The sequence below is a fragment of the Cyprinus carpio genome, chromosome B8 (genome assembly GCF_018340385.1).
Source record: "Cyprinus carpio isolate SPL01 chromosome B8, ASM1834038v1, whole genome shotgun sequence".
Classification (NCBI taxonomy): domain Eukaryota; kingdom Metazoa; phylum Chordata; class Actinopteri; order Cypriniformes; family Cyprinidae; genus Cyprinus; species Cyprinus carpio.
The window spans coordinates 2,584,367-2,606,919 of NC_056604.1; the positions used below are offsets into that span (position 1 = coordinate 2,584,367).

The 22,553-nt window shown below is 35.2% G+C and overlaps 1 protein-coding gene across 2 annotated transcripts; it reads right to left on the bottom strand.

Annotated features, from left to right (window-relative positions):
* Window positions 1-5,408: 5,408 nt before the first annotated feature.
* Window positions 5,409-20,896, bottom strand: LOC109067082 (somatomedin-B and thrombospondin type-1 domain-containing protein-like). Of its 2 annotated transcripts, none has more exons than XM_019084085.2 (5): window positions 20,509-20,896; window positions 10,548-10,733; window positions 9,001-9,091; window positions 7,221-7,379; window positions 5,409-5,858 (listed from the first exon to the last, which is right to left on the bottom strand). In XM_019084085.2, exons 1-5 carry the CDS (start codon window positions 20,747-20,749, stop codon window positions 5,753-5,755), a joined length of 783 nt encoding a protein of 260 aa, XP_018939630.1. In that variant the 5' UTR covers window positions 20,750-20,896; the 3' UTR covers window positions 5,409-5,752. The 2 variants fall into 2 exon arrangements, with proteins under 2 accessions (XP_018939630.1, XP_018939631.1); XM_019084086.2 differs by having other exon boundaries at window positions 5,414-5,858; window positions 10,548-10,730; window positions 20,509-20,894.
* Between the last annotated feature and the right edge of the window lie 1,657 nt (window positions 20,897-22,553).

Here is a 22,553-nt window from a genome sequence, read left to right on the forward strand (position 1 = left end):
TATGTTTTGATTTGTTTTCATTTAGACCGTTTCATGTTATAACAGAATAGAAGACATAAGTAGCCTGTTTTTGTATATATAGCCCACCCTGTGATTCTTGGAGTACTATGTACATTCATTTTAGTGGTATTTCAAAGTAAGATTCAATGTAAGGGTTCATGAATCGTTTGATTCAGTTCAGAACTTCAGAGCGCGTGTCGCGATTCAGATCGAATCGGAACCTTAGAGCGGGTTAATTTGATTCAGATCCAAACATATGAGCAGTTTCGTGTATTTTTTTTTAAATTCAGATCGGTACTAAGAGGATTCATGAATTGTTTGATTCAGATCAGATCGGAATTTTGGAGCCAGTTCGTGAATCTTTTGATTCAGAGCTGAACGTCGGAGCGCCTATTTGATTCAGATGATTCAGATCGAAACCGGTTTGAAAATCCTTTTTTCCTGATTTATTTGTATGAAACAGTACAAAACATCGAACTATTAAGGCAGAACTGTTATACAAACAAAACACGGGATAAAGAAAAAAAAGTTGGCCTATACATAGCCAGGTTTATTAAAAAAAGTAGGCTAGGCTGATAAAAAAAGCAAAAACAACTCCCTTAGCTGTTATAAATTCACTGTAAACCACGACACATTTAAAGCATGTGACCAAAATAGAGCAAAAAAACGATTTGAATCACTTCATACTTATTTCTTGTTAATTTAATTGTTGCCCTGACACAAAGAAAAGTCTGCCACAGATCATGCTAACCAAACAGTTCATATAACCGCATTAAATGCATGTCTGTAGCCTACATAAAAGACTGCATATCATTTTTTTGAGTAAATATCTATAGGCTTTTTGTTGCTTCAGCGACAGTGCTCAGTAACAAATGACCTAATTTCACAAATGGCAAAATCGGTATTATAACAATAAGCAATTTTAATAGATATTATTTAGAAATGTATTTGATGATGCATGCAGGGCATGGTAATAAAACATTCCTTCAGCTCACCCCAGTGCATTCTGCAAGCTGTACTTGCATGATCAGTCAACTAGATGGCAGTATATAACCTCTTAAAGCGCTGTACTGAGCCCAAGCATGAACTAATTAAGATCTACATTTACTTTCTCACCAGAACACAAATATGTATCCCCACAAATACCGAAAATATTTTGGTAAACTTTTTCGTAGTTTCTCCAGAGCCGTGCACGATCATTATCATTCTTTCTCGCCGCACATCTGCGCGCGTCACAAAGCCTTCATTAACGGCTCGCGTGAGCAGCTGGTTTGTGCGGGAATGTTTTCACTGAGGTAAGTTATTACATAATCAGTTTACTCGTTAAGTCACAGTATTACGTGTAACCCGAGGTTTGGGGTTGTGGGAAGAATGTTTGCAGTCTGTTCCAGAAAGGAAAATACACACAAGAGGGAAAAGTTTATCTGTCACGCGACGCCCAGTTACTAGCATAACGGCTATAATAAAACCCTGTCATCATTTACTCTCATCCTCATGTTGTTCCAAACTGGTGTACCTTTTTTTTTTTCTTCTTCTGCTGAACACAAAATAAGATATTTCGGTAACCAAACAGTTGCTGGTAGCCACTGACTTGCATAGTATTTTTATTTTATTTTTTTCATACTATGCAAGTCAATGGTTACCAAAATATCTTATTTTGTGTTCAGCAGAAGAAGAAAAAAAAAATTCATATGAGTTTGGAACAACATGAGGATGAGAGTAAATGATGACAGAATTTTAATTTTTGGGTGAACTAACCCTTTAAGGGGAAAAAGTTAAATTACATTTACATGTATTCATTTAGCAGATGCTTTTATCCAAAGCGACTTACAATTTGGCGAATACATCACGCGATTCATCTTAAAGAGGCAAATAGACACAGAAAGTGCTCATAATACCAAGTTTCAGGTATTGTTCAAATATTAAAAATAAAAATATATTTTTTATATATGAAAAAAAAAAGACCAAAATATTTTTGACAGCATCGGTTTCAAAAATACATACACATATATGTGTGTATATATATATATATATATATATATATATATATATATATATATATATATATATATATATTTTTTTTTTTTTTTTTTTTTTTTTTTACCGTCCATACATTTTGATCCAAGAAAATGTCACATTTTAAGAAAAACTAAACTAGGCTCCAGTAAGACTACCGATCATATATATTTAGCATATATTTATAACATATTTTGGCCAGAAATATTTGAATGTATTTATTGTGCCTTATGGCTTTACAAGTGTTGAAATGCCACTTCAGATGAAAAAGATCATCCCGCACCGTTTCATTAGTTATTCATTGGTCGTGTTCACGTTTGATTTTAGACCGTGTCCTCTGGTGTTTAGTGAACAGGCTGGAATGCCTTTCTTTTTATCCCCTAATCCCAGAATCCACTGCTGTCAGCAGACATAAAGCAGTGGGACAGAGATGACATGTTCCCCGTCGGTTACCCAGAATCTCATTTCACCTACAGAAGAAAACGATACCAAACCGTTCACATTTATAAAACAAAACCCGACCAAGCCCCTCGCACAGACCCCATCAGAAAGCCCTTCAGCGAGCTCACTGGAGAAATTAACCATGACATCACCGGCCGGCCAATCACTGAGCTCATCTGTTGTCTTTCCAGTGATGTCACTCTTTTTTATTATTGATGGGCTTTTGCCATTTTATTGTATGTTGACAGTACAGAGCAGACAGGAAGTTTGGAAAAAAGAGATCCTTTCTTGACACTGACCAGATTTGAACCACAGTTCTGACAAACACTGAGTAACTACATTCTAGCTTTTAGTATGTTCAGTCAGTATGCATACTAGTTATATATATATATATATACAACAAAAAATACTGAGATGTTTCTCAAATTATCTAATATATAGAATATATATATATATATATATATAATATATATATATATATATATATATATATATATATATATATATATATTAAATATATATAAAATGTATATTAAATCACTTATATATGATTTATTCCCCAATACAACACAGCCTCTCGTATCTTATTCGTCACATTCAAAATAAGTTTTTGTTTACATAATATGTGTATATTTATTATGTATATATATATATATATAAGTACACACACATATAAGTACATATTTTGAAAATATTTACATGTATATATTTATATTCATATCATTTATATCATATATAAATATATTTAATATATAAACATAAATAAATAAATATATGCATAATAAATATACACAGTACACACATATTATGTAAACAAAAACTTTTATTTTGGATGCAATTTTATATATATATATATATATATATATACAAAATCAGAAATGTTTCTTGAGCAGCAAATCAGCATATTAGAATGATTTCTGAAGATCATGTGACACTGAAGACTGGAGTAATGATGCTGAAAATACAGCTGCGCATCACAGAAATAAAATTAATATTACTGTTTTTGCTATATTTTGGATCAAAAACATAAAAATATATTATTAAACAGTAGTGTGTATATGCAAACACACACACACACACACAAAAAACGAAATAAAATATATTTGTAAAGACATCCATACATTGGCATTTTTTTAGTTTACTAAAACTTAATGAGCATATTTTTAGTTAAATCGGTTACAGTAAAAAGTAGCATGTGGTTTATTATACATACAGTAGTAATTATGTTATTTTACTCAGTATGTTCAAAACACTACATAGTACATATATAGGTATAAATACACATTTAAAAAATAATTTTGTAAAGATATTCATACATTGGCATTTTTGTTAGATTAGTTTTTGTTTATACAAAAGTAATTTAAAGCATTGAAGTGGAAGTAATGTCAGTTAGGACACTGAAAAAGCAAGCAATGAAAGAAAATTAACTGAGACTAATGACTGTTTAATGTGTGATGGGAATACAAATAACAAAAGGCAGAAGAAATCATACAAAAGCATCAATAAAACTATTGAAATATTACTTAAAGACAAAAATACAATGAAATTGCATTCTAGAAAGTATTAATTTGGTGCAGTCCTGACGTGTGCGCGAAAGTCATTATATATTAGAGTCAGAGATGCTGTAATAATAAATAAATTGGACATTTATTTTAATAAAATAAATTGGATTTTATGGAAAGGCAATTTCTGCAGACAAGCAGCAATGAGAAATGTTTTATACTGTGATGGACAAATAATTCACGACCACATATGAGGGCACTTTGCTTTTATACCAAACGAAAACACGGGAAACGGATCCCATTTTCAAGAAGAATCGAGTGTGTTTTCGAACACAGCTTTGAAATCGTGTGAACAAAATGAACGCTGCTGTCAAAGCGAGTGGTCAACGTGGTGTTCGTAAGGCACTGTAGCGCTGTGCACAGATCAGGACACTTGAAAATGAACGAAGTAGTAACGAAATACTATCAAATACAAACATTCGTTTACATTAGCTTGTCTTTCAGCGACTCGTGCATTAACGAGTTTTGCATTCAAAACACGTGCAAACTTACACACACCGACACACAGAAGTACATTCAGACATACAGTACAGGTCAAAAGTTTGGAAACATTACTATTTTTTAATGTTTTTGAAAGAAGTCTCTTCTGCTCATCAAGCCTGCATTTATTTGATCAAAAATAAAGAAAAAACAATAATATTGTGAAATATTATTACAATTTAAAATAATAGTTTTCTATTTGAATATACTTTAAAAAAATAATTTATTCCTGTGATGCAAAGCTGAATTTTCAGCATCATTACTCCAGCCTTCAGTGTCACATGTAACATCCAGTCTATCACATGATCATTTAGAAATCATTCTAATATTCTGATTTATTATGAGTGTTGGAAACAGTTCTGCTGTCTAATATATTTGATGAATAAAAGGTTAAAAAGAACTGCATTTATTCAAAATAAAAAAAAAATCTAATAATATATATTCTAATAATATATTTTCTTTACTATCACTTTTTTATCAATTTAACACATCCTTGCTGAATAAAAGTATTGATTTTATTTAAAAAAAAAGAAAGAAAAAAATTACTGACCCCAAATTACTGACCAGTAGTGTATATTGTTATTACAAAATTATTTTAAAAACATAGCTTCTTTTTCTTTTTTTTTTTTTACTTTTTATTCATCAAAGTATCCTAAAAAAGTATCACATGTTCTGAAAAAATATTAAGCAGCAGAACTGTTTCCAACTTTGATAATGAATCATCATATTAGAATGATTTCTAAAGGATCATGTGATAATGATCCTAAAAATTCAGCTTTGCATCACAGAAATAAATGATAATTTAAAGTATAATAAATTTAAAAACTATTATTTTAAGTTGTAATAATATTTCACAATATTACTGTTTTTTTCTGTATTTTTGATCAAATAAATGCAGGCTTGATGAGCAGAAGAAACTACTTTCAAAAACATTAAAAATAGTAATGTTTCCAAACTTTTGACCTGTACTGTATATAAATACAGTACGTATGAATCAGAAGAGAGAAGAGAGTAGAAAACAGGACAAAGTGAAATCTATATTCTAAGGCTTCAGAGACGGGTGCAGGTGCGGCACGGAGGTAGACAGCAGAGCTTCAGAAGAACAGCGTTGTGTGTTGGTTATTGGAGGCACGGGAAAGTGACAGATTGCTTAACTTTGGATGGAGAGAATTCGGCTTCAGATGTAAGAGGCTCTCCAGGATTCATTTTAAGCAACCGTGTCCCTCGGAATGAGCTTGAAAGTGTGTTTTGGTTCAGACGAAAATCATGGAGTAAGACGGACACCGGCAGTCCTCAGTGAATGACTCTCGAACCCACGACCCAGAGCAACCCGGAGCTGATGCGGCCGACCAGAAGGATCTAGTGGAGGAGACACTGATGTCACAAACCTGGATTCATAACAATCTTCTTATGAAAGAGGTTCAGATAAATTCTAAACAGTGCAGGTCCTGAAAAGCTCATGAACGCATGAACTTCTTCTCCAGAGCTGCTCTTAAAGAGGCACTTCATTAATGTTTTACGGTTTCATTTGAGAAAAACTATCATCATATCACAGAGACGCAGAAGCTTAAAGGTCTTCACAGCAACCTTGTTAAAATAAAAGTTAAGTTAAAAACTAAATTAAAACCTTATTTTTTAAAGGAATAATCACATAATTTCCCCCTGTTTTAATTTTAACAGTAAATATCTGTTGTTCAGCATTTTGTTTGCAATAATTTGTTCAATTTTAATTTGATTAAAACTTAAAAAAGATAAATTAATATTTTATGCCTGAATTTAATTACCAGAAAATACGCAACACAGAATTTCTGAAAAAAAAAAAAAAAAAAAAAAAATTAAAAGGCCCCAATATTGTAAACAAATTAATGAATTTAGTTATTTTTATGAATTATATTAATTAGACATGCTTTTAATTATTAAAAAGTAATTAAACCAGAATAAATCAAATGGAAAACAGAATTTGGTTAAAAAAAAAAATTATAACAATAATAATTTTAGAAATATAAATAAATGTAAAAAAATTTAAATGGAATCCAGAATAATTAAAACAGAAAACACATAATTTCAGTAACATTTTAAGAAGAAATAGAATAGATTTCATGGGGCCTTAAAATTGAAATTTTTGTTAAACTTGTAATAAAATGCTGTTAAATTGTATTTTTAATATTAATTTAACCATTAAAACTGAGTCTAGAAAAATTTAAATAGAAAAAAATGGAAAAAAGAAATAAATTAAGCTGAATTTGGTGCTGGGGGGATAAAACAGATTTCATATGAATTTAAAAATGAATTTATTTTTTGTTAAACTTATACTAAATAGCTGTTAAATTGTATAAGTTTCATGACTTCAATTAATTAGGCATGGTTTTCGATTAATGATATGTTATTTAAATATTAAAACGCAGTCCAGAAAATGTAAACAGAATAAAATGGAATCCAGAAAAAATTTAAATGGAATTTACATAATAGCCCACAATATTGTAATGAGACAGGAGTATTTTAAACAGAGTTTGTCTCAAGATTAAGCAGTATGTTGCTTTTTTTTGTATGCATGCTTTTAATGTGTAATATTTGAAAAACGCCAATAAATTCATTAAACAGCTTACCTTTGGGGATTTAAGACAAGTTGGAGGTTATCCTAACTGTAAGAGGTTATTTCTGAAGAATTTCATTGTTAGGAATGTTTCGTAAGTTTTTGCGTATACGTGTACTTTAACGCACCTGATGTTCTGCAGCCCGTCACCACGGCAGCGGTTATCGGGCGTCATGGCATCGCTCTGACATTCGACGCACACGGATCGCTCGTGAACCAATCCGGCGCTCCACGGTTTCACCTTACACGCAGCGCTCGCCTGCTTCACACGCATCTGCACGCAGTAACTGCAGACAGACAGATTTCAGACCAAAATAACATCTGCATGTACAGATGATTCACTGAAAATTCTCGCCACTCATGATATGAGCAAAGATGTTTGGCTGCACACTGTATGAAACCCGCTTGATGATGAATGAACACGGAATTGTGTTTTTATTTCCACTCGGACTTCCTGCAGGCTGTGTAAAGTTAAAGGTCAGTCTTCCCACGCTGGATTCATTAGTTTGATGTGTTGTGCCTGTGTGGCGTCCTTTCCTCCTCCGTGGTCTTCATGTCACTCTGGTCTCACACACACACACACACACACACACACACACACACATCACGCTGAAACTCTACACCTGTGATTAATGAAAGGGTTTGCTCTGGGGTTTCCTGTGTGTGCTGTTAGGAAGGATCCTCACACAGTCGTGTAATCTCAGTTCATCTGAACCTGCACCTGCTAGTTAATTCCTGCCATCTTATTTAACTCGACGCTGATCACACACACGTCCAGTTCATCCTCACACACACAATAATCTGATTTCCTGGCCTCAGGCAGGTGTTACTAGGGGTTTAAGAAGGGATATAAAGCGATTTAAGGACGGGTTTGTAAAATCATTTAAATTAATTAAGGTGTGGACTTTGCTGTACTCAAAATAGAACCTTTCTTATGGCTGTTAGTATCTATAAGCTAGTGTGCTTTAAAAAAAAAAAATAACAAAACTTCCATATTGTGATGTACATCAGAGTGCAGTGAATTATGGATTATATATTTGAGGGCGGGGACTTATTTCTATGCATCAGTTGTTGATTGGATGTTGAGATTTGAGTTTGCACAATTCAATTCAAAATTGCATTTTTTTTTTTTTTTTTATGAAACATGGATGAATCATTCACAATAAGATCTATAATAACCATTTTGAAAATAAAAACGTGTTTTTTTTTTTTTCATTTCATGCTGACTTTTTACATATCAACCTGTACATACAAACACAAAAAAAGCACTATATAAATGTAATTAATTATTATTATTGTTATTATTATTAATAATCTAAAGTATGTCCAGCATGCATATTATTTCCGGCGAAAGGATAAAAAATAAATGTATAAATAAAAAGGGTGATTGCGACTTTTTATCTCACAATTCAGTCTTTTTTTCTTTTTTAGAGAAAGTCAAAATTCTGAGTTTATAAAGTCTCTTGCAATTCTGTTTTAAGTGAAAAATATAATTGCAACTTTTTATCTAACAATTCTGACTTTTTTAGAATTGCGAGTTCATATCTTGCGTTTATATCACACAGTCGCAGTTTATATTTTGCAGTTCTGAGTTCTCTTAGAATTGTGAAAAAAAGTCTGAATTGTGAGATAAAAAGTCTGTAAGCGTATATATTTGGATAATGTTGGACAGCACCCCACATCAGGTCTATTTGACTGAAATGATGATTAAAGATAATTTCATTAATCCTAATGAACAGCTTCAAATTCATCTTTTTCTCATTATGCCATAAATCTAGACAACACTTGATATTTAGACCAAAGTCACAAGCTAATGCAACAATACACTAATCTCCAAAACCACTTTCAGAATCATCCTATAACACACCTCCGCTCTCACTGCTTTCTAGAACATCCCGCCGCTCTCACCTCTTCTTCTCCTCCTTCATAAGCATGTGCGGCCGTCTCCAAGGGTCCTTAAAGTTCCGCTTGAATGAGTCAGGCAGGATTTTGGCCACTTCTGAAGAGGAGGAAGAGATCAAGATAATGAAAGAGAGCAAATTAAACTCCTCCAGAGACGAAACGCAGCACCAGAGCTCAAAACAAACACACAGACCTTTTCCACATGCATGCAACAGTGTGCTTCATGCTTCACCTTTAAAACTGTTTTTAAGCCTGCATACAGTATTTCTGTTTCTTGTACTAACAGTAGTTTTTTATGAAAGCCTGTTTCCACTGAATAAAAAATACAAACGATAACTGGGACTTCATCTCACCATGCTGACTTTTAATCTTACACTTGTGAGATATAAAGTCATAACTGCAAGTTATAAAGTCCAATTCTGATGGGAAAAAACTGATATAAGTTTGTAAGTTTATATCTTACAGTTCTGACTTCATTACTCGCAATTACTGTACATGCATATAAGATATAAACTCGCAATTCTGAAAAAAAGTCTTATAAACTTATTTAAATGTATTTCTCAGAATTGCGACTTTTTTTCTCAGAAGAGACTCGTAATTCAGAAATTCAATTTATGTTTTTTAAGTTATTTCTTTACTTCCATAGTTCTTATAAGCTCATATTTGAGAGACATGTTCATGGCATATTTGCTTATGGTACAGTGCAATGCTATTAACATGATCTGCGACGACATGCAAGGGTGACTAATAATGGTGCAAAACTTGACAAATATAATGATGTTGGGGGGGGAAAAAACAATGGACATGTTGTCAACTAACAAGAAATATTTGCAGTCTTTTGTGTGTGGTCAAATATCTTACTTTGAGATCTCAGCTAAAATGAAAACACACAGAGCTAGTAAAATACGTCTCTTCAGGCGTCTAAGGTGGAATGATTAATAATGTGATACTGATGTGGAAATTCACATGCACTGACACTGACTCCGATTCTTTAAACAAACACATTTTTCATTCCCTCTTTATCTCACACTGGATCTCACACACAGACACTAAAAACCGAGTAAGCTTCCTACACAGACAGCATTTTAAGAGATTATATGCATGCTGCCAATGCAAAGCCATTTTTATAAAATTAAATGGTATAATTCTACTTTCTTTTAAGAGAAGCCAATTTTTTAAGCAGCATGCATCCTTCATGGAGAAGCCAATCCCAGTCTAAATCTGTCATGAATTCTTTCTGCATGAGTGTTTCTAATACAGCGGCTGAGGGAGTGATGGCAAATTTGACTTCTTTCTCTCTCTAACTTTTTTTTTCCTCTTTGGGAAAGTCATAGAAATACCATTGTGGGTTTCGTCTTTTTCTATTGGAGCACACTTGAAAATAAAATTAAAAAAGGATTTGTTGTCCTTTCCGTTCGCCACTTTAGAAATTTATCCAACTATGATGACTGGATATGTGAAAAAAAAGTCTGTTGCAGTTAGGACGCTGCCTTAGAAGTGTGCTGCCTATGTAGACAGCATGTCTATGTAGACAGAGCTAGTATGTATATTACCTTTAGCTGCGCTGCAGGTCTCGGTGTGTGCGAGACACCCGCGGCGCTGTTTGAGGTCGGGACAGGGCGTGCCTCCGTTGTGAGGGGGCGTGGCTACCTGTCGGCTTCGCTCTGTAGTCCCCGCCCCACAGACGGACGAACACGGAGACCAGGGACCCCACTGCCGCACCTCACAGTCTATAGCTGCTGAGAGGAAACGAGAGACAGGAGCAAATGCTTTCTTTAATGCAAACATAAAAATCATTCACATGCATTAAATTATCAAGAGTGAAGCCAGCATTTGAAGACTTTAAAACTCTGTAAATCTGGGATTTATTGCTGTTTACAAGCCTGTTTGACCCTCAGAGCAGTAAATTCTGCTTTTTGCAGATTTATTGGTCTAAGGATATAAATAGAGTTAAATAAAAACTGATTCAAACACACACACACACACACACACATACACACACAAAATAATTCTCATGCATTCTGTTATCAGGAGTAAACACATAAAAAGCAGTAATATTATAGTGCATTCATACCAAAAATAAATGCTTGGGCTGAACAATGTTTGCATCAATCTTTTTTGAGTTATGTTAACAACTTCTAATTAAACTGTTCGACCAACAGTTACAAAAACTTCAACATAAACTCTTGTAAATGTCAAACATGACAGCAGTAAACATTTAACACTTAATTTTAACATTAATTCTCTTCAAAATGCAAAACATGTTTGGAACTAGAAATCCATTGCCCAGTTTCCAAAGTCAAAGACAGATTACACAAAATATTAAGTTTGATCAACATTACAGTCAACAGAACTCATTAAAAGAATGTTTGCAACTTAAAAGTTTTAATAAATCAATAGGTTTTTATTTTTTAACTATGCATTTAATTACGTTGTGGTATCAGGTCCCCTGTATATCTGTTTAGAGTGCAGGTGAAGAATGCATGAACACCGATCGCATTAGAGTTTGCGATCACGCAGCTGTGTGCAGCGACATCATACACACCCTCAAACTACACACAAACAAGAAGAAAGCAAACGCCGCTGAGTCTGGATCTCAAGAACACAGCTGCTCTCTCCTGTGGGCTTCAGAGGAACCGAGATCCCCGACAGATTCACGTGGGCTACACGCTCCAAAGTGTGTGTAAACTCAGCTAGTGATTTCTGTGGCGCATCCTGAAGTGTCTGAGTGTTTGTGATCCTGTTTTCAAGAGAAGAGTAAACATTTAGGGTCTTTGGTTTACTCAGTACTGCTTCTACACGTCAAGTTAAAGTTCTACACCAAGTTAAATCTCTCAAAGCAGCTTTTCACCAATTAAGGGAAGTTAAATATCTCAGGTTGTCTCTCAGGTTCTCGATAAAGAAATTTCACAAAATTTGTTTTTGTTTGATTTGTTTAGTCAGAAAGAATGTGTTTTGCACACTAAAGCAAAATTTGGGATATAATTTTATCAATGCTTTAAATAAAAATGTAGTCCGTTTAATAAGAAAATACCATTTCAGTCTTTCTACTTCAAAATTTCATGTTTTATTCAATGTGTTACTTGCCATTTCTTTGTAATTGTTTGTTAAACTGATTAAAAATTAGTGAAAATTGTTATAAAGGAAATCCTATACCATTTTTTTCAGTGTATCAGTAATCCAGATAAATCAAGACAGTAATGGAGTGTTGTTAGGCTGAATAATCATATCATAAATACAACACTGGCTACTGTACAGCATGTTCCCAAAAAGCATGTAGCCTAATGCATTTGGTGCATGTGTTTGTGGAGAAATCTGACATTCTACTTGAGCTTTAAGAGTAAATCTTTAGGATTAACCCCCTGTATATGTAACATATGCTTATGTTATCCACCAGAACATCAAAAACACAACAAAAAAACACACACACACAAACCCAATCAGGTACTGTATGTGTGCATGCACACGTCGCGCACACACACACACACACACACACACACACGGGAGGCACATGAAGACTGCAGCTGGAAACCGTATCAAAGCACTGATGCATGAAATACTGGGCCAATATTAAACAAAACTGAAGTGCACACATATGCTACATTCAAAGAGCAAATAAAACTAAGATAAACTCAAACCAACTCAAATTCACAATTATAATAAACCAATGCATGTGTGTTTGATCTGGACTGATGTGCACTCTATTTGTTGAGACCCTTTAAAACTTTCTAAATCTGGTTTTTATTACTGTTTACAGACCTTCTGATCCTCAGAGCAGTAAATTCTGTTTTTTTTACACTGCTGTAAGTATACAAGTCGATTTAAAGAAAATAAGTGATTCAAAATAGAACCCAAAGCCAGTATAAAGTTGTATGACCAAACCCTAACTTTCTTCTTCAGTATTTTTGTCTTGTTTTTGTTGTTGTTGTTGTTGTTGTTGTTTTTACTACAAATATCTAAACATTCTTAAATCTAGACACATTAACATGAGGAACAAAATGACCAGAAATGGTCAGAAAACAAGACGTAATATGTTAAGTCAAAATTAATATAAAATGAAAAAAGTCTTACAATGAGGTCTGAAAATAATCTTGATTTCCGTTTAAAAATATATGTTTCTTTTTCTAATGCTACTGGCAGACATTTTTTCATTATTTTAAGCATAACCTCACCTTTTTTTATAAAAGAGAAACAAGACTTAATCTTAAGTCGTTACCTTGATTTAAGAGTGTTTAGAAATTTACACTGGAAAAGAAGCCAGAAATACTAAGAAACCCATTTTTTTGCAGTGCACAGACTTCTGTAAACCACATCAAACCTGTACAGCGATGCATGTAAAATCTTTAAGTGCACATCCCAAAATCTATCACTGAAACTTATAATTGTGTCAATTACATGGATCCTTTTTTCCAACCCGTTGTATGGACATTATTGTGATGATTCACTTGCCAAACCTAGATGGGACATTTCACAAAGCAAAGGTTTGACAAAGCAACACTGAAAGCATGCTGAAGTAGTGGCTAGTGAACATGCATCCCTGGTTGGGAATCACTGCTTTATTTCATGGCTCGTTCGTTCTCATTCTTCTCTTCTTCCACACCAGAGTGACACATCTCAACCACGAACGCAAACACACTCACAAACACACGCCTCCATACAAAGGCCCTGTCAAATTCCCCACATTCCCCTGCATTAGTTCTGCAGATATGCCTTGCATCCCGTTCCCAGACAAACCTCCCCTCGCTCGCACCGTCACCGGTGGTCCAAAGGCCCGACAGGGTTTTAATCTTACTCGCGCACTCCGGGGCCACCAAAGGTCACAAGCGTTCTGATCAGGTGACCTGCTTACCAACAATATCTTAATTGTAGTATTATGTATGTGTAAATCTGGATTGTTCAGAGTCAGACACGGCTCCTCCTTAAAAAATAAATAAATACGAATTCAAATGATTTTCCTGACATTCGGTTCCATTCGGTCTGCGTTCTTCAGTCATCATACTAAAACACTTTGTGAATCTATTAGATCTAAAGCACATGTGGATTTATGTGAGCTTGCTGAAATGAAACGAGAGAGAAAACAATACAAATAATCTTACTGTTGCAACATCGTTACTGACTGCACACAACAAACACGATGAGTGAATTATGAACTAATGATGCGTTGTTTGTGATTTGGCTCTATGAAAGCCATTTTTTCTTTTATTTATTTATTTGTTGTTAAATTAATGCAAGACTAAACAATAGGTTGTTTTTTTTCTGTCTGAATGTTGTGTTCATTTGCACATGCAAGACATTGTTACACATTTATACTGTAATTATGCAACTATAAATGTAGGGTGATGATGTTTTGGATGTTATAATTTATTTTTATATGGTGCACAGTGTTTTGTTTTGTTTGGAATGGTTTGTGTTTTGAATAGTTCAATATAAAATAAAACATTCAAAGTGTTAGTTTAATAAAGTTTTTATATGAAACAATGTAAATTTGAGATTATAAGTATACACATATCAATCGTAGATCAAACCAATTATATTTGGCTGAATTATAAAAGCCAGAAGTGGTACTAAATGAAGAGTCAATTGGGAGTCGAAAGAGTCACTACTTATTGTTTAACTGAGCCAAAATGAACCAGAACCAGTAAAATGAAGCAGAACTGTTCATTTATTACAATTACATACAAAAATCTATAATCTTCTTCCCGTGCAAAAGCCCATCTCCTGTTGTCTCTCACATCAAAATCCATACATATTTGTTTAGAGCTGTTTTGGCTTGTAAACGGTGCTTGATCTGTACAGATTTATCTCCTGAGACCAGACCACATTTTCACTGGAGGAAGTGTTACTATGGACTTGTATTTTAGCCGGAAGCAATGGTTTGGAGTTAAAAATGTCTTGATGGATTTGTTTCTTACAAACACGCAGCTCTTCACTTCTCAGGACATTAACTGATGGACTACTGTGATGTTTTTAATCAGCTGTTTGGAACTCTCGTTCTGACGGCACCCATTCACTGCAGAGCATGCATTGCTGAGACACTGATGCAATGCTACAAACTCCTCAAACTCAAAATTTTCATTTTTGGTTCACCTACTCCTTTTGGATCGTTCTGAAGAGCCAGAGCATCACACCTCCTCATGCTTTCACAGATGGAGCAGCTCTTCTGAGTCTTAATTGACGTTAGGCCCGTCAGAAGATGATGTGGGAGGACAGAGAGGAACCGGAGGAGGAACATGTGGTTTTCCAACACATTCGTGAAATGTGCGTGTGTCAGGTAACACACAACATGTGCACCAGACTGTTCCTGTTCAGCGCTCATGCATGCTCTGATTCGCTCTCACAGCACACGGGTGTTTATGAGGGCCACCAAACCCACGGCAGATATTCCTCAGCATTCCTCCGCTGTCAGGAATCTGTCACAGAGACAATAAACCTCCGTCCCGCGAGACATCAAACAGACTCACGTCAACACACTAACCTCACAGCAAAGACACAGTCGAGTAAACTGCTTCTTTCACCATCCATCAGAGTAAGATCAGTCTTCAAAACCTTCTTCAAAATCTTAAAAATGCTTGCAGAATGAAAGTCTCTTAAGGGTTATGATGTGAAGCAGACTGCATAAAAACATCTTGAGCACTTTAAAGGTCTCAACACATTTTGACTTTGATTGAATCTTCAGAATTGTGAGGAAATCCTGAGACAGAATTTACATTCGGCTGTACTTCATGCAGATCTCACAGTTGGACAGTATTCACGTTTAACATCTACAGCATCTGGTCCGGCTTCACATTGCTCAGTGTAAATGTTATTGCTCTGTTATTATATGTTATTAACTGTTGGGCAATATATAACCCTCCAGTTTACAGTCATTCTGCTGTAGTAATACAGTTCATCTGTGTTTCAGACTGTAAATGACCCACAGCCTTGAACAACATCATCTAAAGTCAGATAACAGCCAAGACTGGGAACAATTACTGGGAACATCAAGAGCAGATTATTAGATGAAACCTGCTCCAGGGTACAAGAAAGAGGGAAAGAAATGGGTTTCTGCTCCATTCCCGTTCTTCTCTCCATTTCTGCACTTGGTTAAACCTGTGTGTTTGTTTACTCCATGCTGCTGATGTGACATCCTTCTTCGTGAAATGGGCAATATATATCCTGAATATTCACAATACATTAGGAATGACAGAGATGTTTTATTAGCCTCTGCGAAAATCGTGTTAGATTTGGTACAGTATAGTGTACAGGTCAAACTGTCCATTTCAATAAATCAATTAAAAACTATTCATGTAGGTCTGTGTGTTTTTTTGTAATGTTACTTATTTTAGATTTTTTGATCCTTCAAACGAATGTTTTATTGTGAATATGAGATTGATGTCTGAGGGGTTTATGAGCGCTGAACGGCCGCTGACGTCCTGATGCTTGCGTCTCCGAAAAATTTTATTTTTATTAACAAACTGCATATTTGAAGTATTCCAAACAAGTACATTTTTATCTTAAACTCCCTAAAACTACATTCAGTGACACAAAACAGTATTATTTTTAAAACTATGGTGGATTTTAAAAAACTGGAATGGTTTTACAGGTGAAGGCTACTGACATTTTTTCCCCCATTCATCTTTTCTCTAGTTTTGCATTTGGCTAGGCGTCAGTGTCACTACTGGTAGCATGAGGCGATACCTGGACCCTACAGAGGTTGCACAGACAGTCCCAACTCCTCCAGGATGACACATCAAAACGTGCCATTGCTAGAAGGTTTGCTGTGTCTCCCAGCACAGTCTCAAGAGCATGCAGGAGATTCCAGGAGACAGGCAGTTACTCTAGGAGATCTGGACAGGGCAGTAGAAGGTCCTTAACCCATCAGCAGGACCTGTATCTGCTCCTTTGTGTGCAAGGAGGAACAGGATGAGCACTGCCAGAGCCCTACAAAATGACCTCCAGCAGGCCACTGGTGTGAATTTCTCTAACCAAACAATTAGAAATTAGAGGCCCCACTTCCTCAAGTGGGCCCTGTGCTCACTGCCCGGGCACCGTGGAGCTCGATTGGCATTTGCCATTGAACACCAGAATTGGCAGATCTGCACTGGCACTCTGTGCTTTTCAGATGAGAGCAGGTTCACCCTGAGCACATGTGACAGACTTGAAAGGATCTGGAGAAGCCGTGGAGAACGTTATGCTGCCTGTAACATCACTCAGCATGACTGGTTTGGTGGTGTGTCAGTGATGGGGAAGTATATCCATGGAGGGACGCACAGACCTCTACAGGCTAGACAATGGCACCCTGACTGACTTTAGGTATTGGGATGAAACCCTGGACCCATTGTCAGACCCTACACTGGTGCATTGGGTCCTGGGTTCCTCCTGGTGCAGGACAATGCCCAGAGAGTACACAGGCAGTTCCTGGAGGATGAAGGAATTGATATCATTGAATGGTCCCTACGCTTGCCTGAACTAAATCCAATAGAACACCTCTGGGACATTATGTTTTGGTCCATCTGACGTCGCCAGGTTGCACCTCAGACTGTCCAGGAGCTCAGTGATGCCCTGGTCCAGATCTGGGAGGAAATACCACAGGACACCATCCTTCGTCTCATTAGGGGCGTGCCCTGACGTTGTCAGTCACGCATACAAGCATGTGGAGGCCATACAAACTACTGAGTACCATTTTTTCACTTTGATTTTTTGGGGTGTCTTTGAATTCGGTTCTCTGTACATTAACAATTTTAATTTCCATCAAACGACGTGGCATCCTTTTGTACCGAACACATTACCCAGTCCATATCAGTATAGATATCCAGCATGATATGGTTCCCCACTGAGATCTGATGTGTTTTCAAAGTGTTCCTTTCGTTTTTTGAGCATTTTAATAAATATTCATATTGTTATTGGTCCTTTTGGTCATTTAACAAAACTTCACTGTTTTAATTCTTACATCAAACATTTTGAATAATTTTAGCATCGATGGCTATGTGGTGGAATGATATAGTTTAATAAAATCACTGTTTTAAGCCATTTCTGAGCAAATACAGAAATATCAAGACAAATCAAATATATATATATATATATATATATATATATATATATATTATATATATATATATATATATATAAATTAAATACAGCACTATAATTGTTTAGCAAAATCACCCAGCCTTAAAACACAACCAAACTCATAAATCGGTTCATATAGTTGTTTTTCTGTTAGCAAATATTTAGCATATTTGTTTTCCTCAGCTATATATATATATATATCAAGTCTGTAGCTGAAACACACACATATGGCAGTAATCATGTCTGAGGGAGTGTATGTGTCTGAATGAATCAGATCAAGCTGTTATTTGGAGACGTGAACAAACCAAAACCAACCGAATCCTTCCAGTCCAACATTACTCATAATAATAACAAAAAACATCATAAAAACGATCCGCACAGCGACGACGGCGACGAGCGATCACAAAGACAACAGCAAACCTGCCAACAATGTCCCGCTTGGACTAAGATTCATGAGTGAACTTTAAAGAACTATTGACTTTTTTTGCAATGTGTGTGCTTTTTCAAAACTATGTTTTGCTTGTAAGCTCTTTTTGCATCTCTCTTTTCAATAAAATCACACTGGTTTTGATATGTTATAATGCACTGACATTTATAAGTGTGACTGGAGTGTTTTCATGACTGTCACGCTCTGCTTTTAGAGGTTTTAGAGTCTCAGTGACTGAGTTTTACAGCGTAAACAAAGACAACGGAGCAACTCAACAAACCTGGAAGACGCTCAAGACCTCCCTCGAGTCAAAACACAGAGATGAAAGCCATCTTCACGTCATGTCTTTGGCTTATATGGAGCAGAATGCTGGGATGGGCTGATAGGATGTACTGTTTATATACATACACAGGCTGTATCTGAAGCGGTTTCTGAGCTCTGTCGCTGTAGTTGAGGCAGTGAGAGACATACAGACCGCAGATAATGATGGCTGTGATAATAACCCAACACACATACTTCACTCAGAGACACCAGCTGTTTCTGTCAATACTCTTCAACAATCTCGTTCAGACGTGTCTGCTGAAAGACCTAATTTAAGACCACGTTTTGAACTAATGATGGCAGCATTTAAATTTTTAGTTGAATTATCCAATAGCAACTCATTTATTCACCCTCATGTTTTTAAAGCATTTTTTTTAGTTCTGTAAAATGCAAAAGGAGATGCTCTTTTTTTTAAAAGCAAAAGCAAATGGTGACCATGATTTTTAAGCTTCAAAAAGAAACATAAAAGCATCATAACAGTTGTTCGTATGATGTTTGCACTATATTTCCATATATATGTCATATGATGCTTTGTGTGAGGAATAGACCCAAGTTTAAGATTTTATTCACTGTTCCAATCGAATACAATTAAGCAAGAATAATTTTGTTTGAAAAAACATTTTCAGTAACATGTTTGTTTTAGTTTGCATCGACTTCCATTTTTTTGTCTATATTACGCATGATGAGAACGTTTGGTGACCAACATTCTTCAAAATTTCATTACATGTGAAGATTGTGCCATTTAATCATTGAAATATTAACTTAAAATATCAATTTCAAATACAGCCAAGATATACAAAAGAATAAGCAAAAAAAATAATAAAATTTAAATGAATGCAAATCAAATGATATAAGCTAAATAAAAACATTTAAAATATTCTCATTTTTCAAACATAAAAATGTTTTTAGATACTGTCTTTAAACTGAACGGAACTGTCCTTAAAATTAAAAACAAAGGCATATTTCACCTGTATTTACATTTATGTGTAATAAACAGATCATTTACGCTTTAAGGTGTCCTCGTTACAGTGCAATTATACATTTAAGTACTGAGTAATATGTGACCCTGGAGCACAAAAGCAGTCATAAGTCTCTGGGGTATATTTGTAGCAATAGACAACAATACATTGTATGGGTCAAAATTATCAATTTTTCTTTTATGCCAAAAATCATTAGGATATTAAGTAAAGATCATGTTCCATGAAGATATTTTGTACACTTCCTACCATAAACATACCAAAATGTAATTTCTGATTAGTAATATGCATTGCTAAGAACTTAATTTGGACAACTTCAAAGGTGATTTTCTCAATATTTAGATTTTTTTTGCACCCTCAGATTCCAGATTTTCAGCCAAATATTGTCATATCCTAACAAACTAAAGGCTGCATCAATGGGAATCTTATTTACTCAGCTTTCAGATGACGTATAGATCTCAATTTTTTTTAAAAAATGGACCCTTATGACTGATTTTGTGGTCCATGGTCACATATTTGTTAGGCATACTTGCTATATGGTTATGGTTAGGATTTGATCTACTTGCGTGTAATTAAGCATACTTTATTGTTATCACAGTAAGTACATGTCTCGTGTAACAAAAGCACCTTTAAATAAAGTGTAACCCAGGTTAATTCGATGATATTCCTTATGATAAAACACTTTTTCATTAGTTCTAAGTGACGCGCGTTAATCAGCGCGGCGTGACGTCACGCACTCACCTGAGATGTGGCACGCGGTCTGATAATCTTCGCAGCAGTCGCCGCTCCTCCGGCAGTACGCGTCGCAGTAACACACGCTTCTCCTCGCGCTCCGCTCCACGCACTCGTTATTCCGTCCCGGACAGCATCTCGGTGCCGGTCTGTCCGCGCATCCCGCCTCGCACGCGCCGCACGCGCACATCACGAGCGCGATCACCGCACAAACGCGCGTTAAACCCGGCGTTATCATCATCATCATCATCACGACGCTTCACAGAACGTCTTCGGGGTCGCTCTGATACAAAAGATGCCGCTTAGAAGTTTCTCGCAAACCCGAGCACTTTCAGACGCGGCGGAGGAGAGCGGTGCGTCCCGTCAGCAGCATCTCTGAACTTCATCTGAAGGCGCGCGGAGTGACGCTCACTGACGCAGCGCCGCCCGCAGGACGCATGCGCAATTACACCCTCAGACACTGCGCCACAAAACAATGACTCAATAATATACTTTTTTTTTTTTAATAAATAGCCTAAAAGTGTGTGTATAAGCATATTTAGATTTCTATTCAACATTTTCATTCAAAATACAGACACACACAAACATTTGATATTTATGATATGATTTTATAAAGTGATTAAATGTGCAGTATGTTATTAAATTAATGATATTATTAGATTATATATATATATATATATATATATATATATATATATATATATATGATGCTATTATAGCCTACTATTAAATGTGATATGAAAATAGCATTATTTTGTCATTATTATTATTGATTATTCCGTTATTTAGTCCGTCAGAACTGGACAATTCTCTGTAATCAGTTGATTTTATATTCAGCATCACATGTTTTATGAATCAATGGCTTTTCGTGTACTAGATCATATATTACTACACCAGTAAATTAATTACTATTATTAATAAGTGTTATTTGGTATTAATAAGAATAAATATTTGCTCAATAGAGTTTATTTTGAGGGATTTTTATTAACTTTATGATGGCATTTTTGAACAAAAACAAAAAATGTGTTGTCTAATACTTAATGTCTCTTCATGTCAAATACATAAATAGAATAAAATAACATTGAGATGATCAATATGGGTTTTTTATATTTATTAATAGGCTAGTTTAAATACAATAACTGTGTCTATATACACACACACACTCACACACACACATATATAGGCTATATAGTGTCAAATACTTGAGTAAAATAATTGATCAATGTGGTGTTCATAGGCTACCCATATTTTCATATATATATACACACACACACACGTACGCACACACACATACACACACATCTAGTTTCTAAACCCATAAAGTTCTAAAATAGATTATCACAAGTATATCAAATGTTGATGCAAAAACATGAATTCACTTTGGCTGTAGTTTTTGCACTGCATCCTAAATATCTGGATGTATTTTTTACTTTCAGGTGCATCTCGCACCAAGTCCTGCTTCACTTCTGTCTCTGGTTCTGAGGATCTGATCTGAGACCAGCGGTTCTTACACAACATCTGTTAGTGTTTGCTCAGCTCGGTTTGGGTGATGCATGTGATAATATGATTATGAAATCCCCCCCACAGAGAGAGAGCGTGTCATCAGTCGCTAATTCATGCCACGGAGTCAGTCTGTCTGACGGATATTCACAACAAACACTGAAAAAATGACAAAAATCTGATACAACACTTAATAGAGAACAGATTCTGACAAAGCATTTTCTGCAAGTCTGCGCACAAGAACACGGTGAAAAAATAAGAGTGCAAATAGAGTTCACCAGTATATACAAGATAACAAAAAGAAACGATAGATAGATAGATAGATAGATAGATAGATAGATAGATAGACAGACAGACAGACAGATAGACAGATAGACAGATAGATAGATAGATAGATGATAGATAGCTAGAGATAGATAGATAGATAGAGATATACAGATAGATAGATAGATAGACAGATAGAGATAGATAGATAGATAGATAGATAGATAGATAGATAGATAGATAGATAGATAGATAGATAGATAGATAGATAATGCAAAATGTCTTTATTC